The sequence below is a fragment of the Aegilops tauschii genome, chromosome 2 (assembly GCF_002575655.3).
Source record: "Aegilops tauschii subsp. strangulata cultivar AL8/78 chromosome 2, Aet v6.0, whole genome shotgun sequence".
Classification (NCBI taxonomy): Eukaryota; Viridiplantae; Streptophyta; class Magnoliopsida; order Poales; family Poaceae; genus Aegilops; species Aegilops tauschii.
In genome coordinates this window covers 638,021,706-638,026,242 of record NC_053036.3, presented here as the reverse complement: position 1 = coordinate 638,026,242, position 4,537 = coordinate 638,021,706, and the positions used below count along the sequence as shown (strand labels likewise).

The window sequence follows — 4,537 nt, the reverse complement described above, 5'->3', positions numbered from 1 at the left end:
AAGAATTCCAGGCCCCTCAACCCTCTCCTTTTCCCATATCTCGCCACCGCAATCCTGTGGAACCTCTGACCCCTATTTCCGTTGGGGGAATCCAATACAGTTTTCTAGTTTTTTCTCTTTCTTCTTTCGGGTCGTGGAACATGTCGGCAATTATGACTGAGGAGGGGTCCGGGTTCCAGTCCGAAGGGTGGATGCAGGAGTAGGACATGTTGTTCGAGAATGCTTTGGTCTTGGTGGATCTAGAGGACGGTGAGGTAGTGTGGAACAACATAGCCGACGCCATTTAGGGAAAGAAGGGTTGAGATCCGGGTCTGGGCCTGCAGGGTGGACGCGGGATCACGATAAGGCGTTAGAGAATGGGCTGGATATGGTGGATCTGGAGGAGGGTGAGCCCATGTGGAACTAAAATTTTAGCCCCTTGTAGCCGCCGAGGCAGTGATTATTCTCCATGAAAAAAGGCAGAAAAAAATCCCTATAGAAAAAAGTTCAAAAAATCCCTAGAGAAAGAAGAGAAGAAAAGAAGAGAATGAACGACTCTATACGCCTAATTAATTCCTACACCTTCAAACTGACGGTGTGCTCGGATGACGCTGCATCCACCGTGATGGTGTGCGACGCGGCTAGCGAAGAAGGGTGGTTCACCGTCAACTTGTAGTCGCCGTGGGCGAGGTCGAGCTCGACGAGCCCATTGGCGTCGGTGGTGGCAGACGTCGCGTGCGTCTTCCACTCGGCAATGAGCTTGTCTACGAGGGCACCGACGGGGAGGTTCTTGAAGGTGTTGTCGGTGAGGCACATGACGTAGCATCCGTTGGCGTGCCATGCGGCCCACATGACGATGCCCTGCACCCCGGGGTGCCCGTAGCCTTCCCTGAGCACCTGCTCCAGGTACTTGACCTGGTTAGGGCCCTTGACGACGTCGACCTCGGTCATCCACATGGGCAGCTTGAGCTGCGCGAGCGTGTCGAGGGCGCCCCTGACGTAGGGGATGTTGGGCGTGGAGAAGTGGCTCTCGAGGCCGACGCCGAGCTTGAGGCCGCCGTTGCCGGGGTAGCCCTGGATGAGCTTCATCTTGGCGATGTACTTGGTGGGCGTGCCGTTGGGGTCCATGGGCTGCTCCAGCGTGTTGAACTCGTTCATGAAGAGGATGGCGTTGTGGTCGATCTGGCCCACCTGCTGGTAGATCATGGGCGACGCGTTGGGGCCCAGCTTGGTCTCGAAGAAGTTGAAGTGCAGGTTCTCGTTGAGCACGTCCCAGTGGATCACCTTCCCGGCGTAGCGCGACACCACCGACTTGAGCCGCTTCTGCACCGCCGCCTTGAGCTGGTCGACGCCCATCGGCCGCACCCACTTGATCTGCGAGTTCTGGTCGTCCCAGAACACGTTGTGCCCGCGCACCTTGACGCCGTACTTCTGAGCCATCTTGAGCATGTCGTCCGGGATTTTGTAGTCCTCTTGGTTCTGGTTCCACTCCGTGCTGTACCACTTCATCTCGTTCTCCATGGTGGCCACCGTGAAGCGCGAGAAGAACCACTTCTCGTAGGCCGGGTTGCTGAGGATCTCCTTGGTCAACGTGTTGCCGAACGGGAACCCTGTGCGGAGGAGCTGGATGCTGACGTTCGTGTTCGGCATTGGCTGCCCGTCGGGGCCCCTCGCGACGACCTTAACCGTGCTCCGGCGGGCCTTGTCGGCAGACCGGCGGGCGTGGGCATCCCATTCATCAAAGGAGAAGGGCTGCAGGGAGACGCTGTCCACCCAGATGTCCACGGGGGTGTCGCTCTGCACATGCATGCATCCAAGTATACTGGATTAAACTTGGTTAGTTGGCATGCATGCACAATTGTAAATATTAGTAGCTTATAGATTCATTTAAAAAGTCAACAATTTTTAAATTTGACCAAATATATAGAATGAAAAATTCAAAAAATATATAGAATGAAAAAATCAACAACTACATATTAATATAGAATGATATTTATTTGGTATTGTTATCTTTATATTTTTCATATATATACTGGATTAAACTTAGAAAACATTGAATTTTTGACCCATCACTTTGTTTAGAGACGGAGGGATACCTCGAAGAAGACCTCTCCTTGTCCGGAGTGATAGGCATGCGCGGTCATGCCGCCCTTGAGCATGGTCCAGCAGCCGGACTGGGCGTCGATGCCGCCGGCGGTGATGTTCTCGCCGTTGGGGGTCTTGACCACCGCCCTCACATGGGCCGTCCCGGCCGACACTTGCAACCATGCTGCATGCACAACAGCAAGATGAACTTTGTCGCATGCATTGGATCCAACACTTACATTCAGTTTCGGTATATATGTACGTAGTATCTTCGATCTGTGCATACCTTCTTTTTCTAATCGGGCTACCACCTTTCCGAAAATAACATACTACTCCCTCCATACCAGAATATAAGACGTTTTTAGTTCAAATTAAACTGCAAAAACACCTTATATTTTAGTACAGAGGTAGTACTACCATGAACAAAAATAAAAGTGAGACGGAGTGAACGCTCTTATATTATTGAACGGAGGGAGTAGTTGGTTACACGACCCAAACAAAGATAAAAGTGAGAGGGAGAGCGAGTTGGGGCATATATATATATATATATATATATATTTATATATATATATATATATATATATATATATATATATATATATATATATATATATATAGACACACACACAGTAGAAGAGAAGGAAACCCCGATCCGTGCATACCTGAGAGCGAGTAGTGGGTGTCGCCCTGCATCTGGACTTTCTGGTAGACGCTGTGGGACTGCGAGGCGGCTGCGTCGCCGGCGCCGAACAGGGAGCTGATCGCGCCTTGCACCACGGCGAACCTGTTGCCAGACGCCGACTTGCCGACGCCGGCCTTGTTGTTCCGGTAGGTCGACCACCCCATGAGGCCGTTGTTGAACTCGCTGTTCTGGATGATGCCGCCCTTGTAGAGGGGCTTCATCGGATCACGCAGGCACTGAAAATACCAAATCATAGATTTCATTGTTAGAGGTTGCGCGTGCATGCAGATTGAGATTGAGATCCATGCGGTTATAATTACTTACCTCAATACTAGCTGTATGATCATATTCCACAGACTGGACCATGCACCCTACATCAAACAGGCACATAGATGTAAGCAAGGTGATCGTGTTTCATGCACATAAGTACACCATTCGCCTTAATTATCATCAGGGTATATAAACAACTATTCCACAAGATCATGGCCAACGCAGACCAAAAGACTAGAAAATTTAATCGCCATCAACTGACCTTGGAACAGGGAGATCCATAGTAAAGAGAGCACCAATTTCTCAACAAAATTCCTCATCGCCACTCTCTCTTTGCAGTTGCTCGTACCAACGAGATGTGTTGGTGAAAGGCCAGATCGATGGAGGAGGCTCATATATAAGAACGCAGGGCCAACTGACGGTGCTAGTTTGTTACTCTCACTTGACTCGGTACTGCTCAGCGATAGATAAGGTGGTGTAAGAGGCAGTTCTGAATGCGTGGACGCAGTTGATGCATGTTATTTATAGGCTTTCTAGCTAGTAGCCAGTGCATATGAGCACACAAAGTACTGCAGACTGCGTCCTCGCTCGTTGCATGCACGCACGTATGCCTGCATGCAAAAATATATTTTGAAGATCCAGTGATATTTTTGCATATCTTCTTCTAGCGTGTTCCCAAAGGACATTCCTTCATTCTTCAAAGAAACACCTCCACACTAAGTAGCCACAGAAGTGCGGTTGACGTAGGCATAATATATACGGCCACCAACGCACAATTGGTTGAGATTGTTCAGTATTTTTGCCAAATTTGTGCTGGAGACATAGACTGATTTAATCAAGGTAAAAGAATGCAACCATCCTGGCTGAGCTTCCAAAAGATATGAGATGGGTCTAAGTGAGTCTTGAACGGGGTTGATGTCGCCAATATGGAGCAAGTCCACGACCTCCATGGCAAAGATTGCGCATGAGCAAGTCCAAAAAGGATTTCCCCCGCTTTATATATATATAAAGAAATCATCACTGAGTACAACCGAGAGATCGATACAAACACACACCACCACCGCACACAACACACATTCAAGGCGAGATACAAAGGTATTGGGCATCGACACACCACTCCAACGACTACCAAGCACACTAAGGATGAGCAAAGAAGCACCGCCTTGAGCCTACGGAGATCCCCATGAGCGAACCATCGAGGAGAGGTGAGATGGCCGACGACGGTGCGAGGACTTCAAAACTGTGCCTCCGAGAAGGGCATGACAGTAGTTGCCACCGTCCGATCCCGCAAATCAAGTTTTCACCCGGAGTAACCCGAAGGAAGTGGGAGCACCGCGACGGTGCCTGCAAGGAGGAAACAACGTCCACATACGCTGCCGTTGTTGGCCAGTATAGGGACTGGGCAAGTGATGTACCCCGTGCACCGACCCCTTCGACGTATGGCCCTAGTGGTGGCGGCTCCGTGGGCATAAACCTCCACGGACGGGTGTGCATAGGTTGTTCCGGGCCGCCTCTTTGTCT

General features: G+C 50.2%; 1 protein-coding gene across 1 annotated transcript; it reads right to left on the bottom strand.

Annotated features, from left to right (window-relative positions):
* Window positions 1–555: 555 nt before the first annotated feature.
* LOC109764457 (endo-1,4-beta-xylanase 4-like) lies at window positions 556–3,336 on the bottom strand. Its single transcript, XM_020323270.2, has 5 exons — window positions 3,279–3,336; window positions 3,071–3,117; window positions 2,727–2,982; window positions 2,076–2,248; window positions 556–1,776 (listed from the first exon to the last, which is right to left on the bottom strand). Exons 1-5 carry the CDS (start codon window positions 3,334–3,336, stop codon window positions 556–558), a joined length of 1,755 nt encoding a protein of 584 aa, XP_020178859.1.
* Between the last annotated feature and the right edge of the window lie 1,201 nt (window positions 3,337–4,537).

Coding starts and splice junctions, on each gene's coding strand:
- LOC109764457 (XM_020323270.2), bottom strand. CDS start 3,336: ATGAGGAATTTTGTTGAGAAATTGGTGCTCTCTTTACTATGGATCTCC. Junction 2,983..3,070: donor ATCATACAGCTAGTATTGAG/GTAAGTAATTAT, acceptor TGGTATTTTCAG/TGCCTGCGTGATCCGATGAA. Junction 1,777..2,075: donor AAGGAGAGGTCTTCTTCGAG/GTATCCCTCCGT, acceptor ATGCATGTGCAG/AGCGACACCCCCGTGGACAT.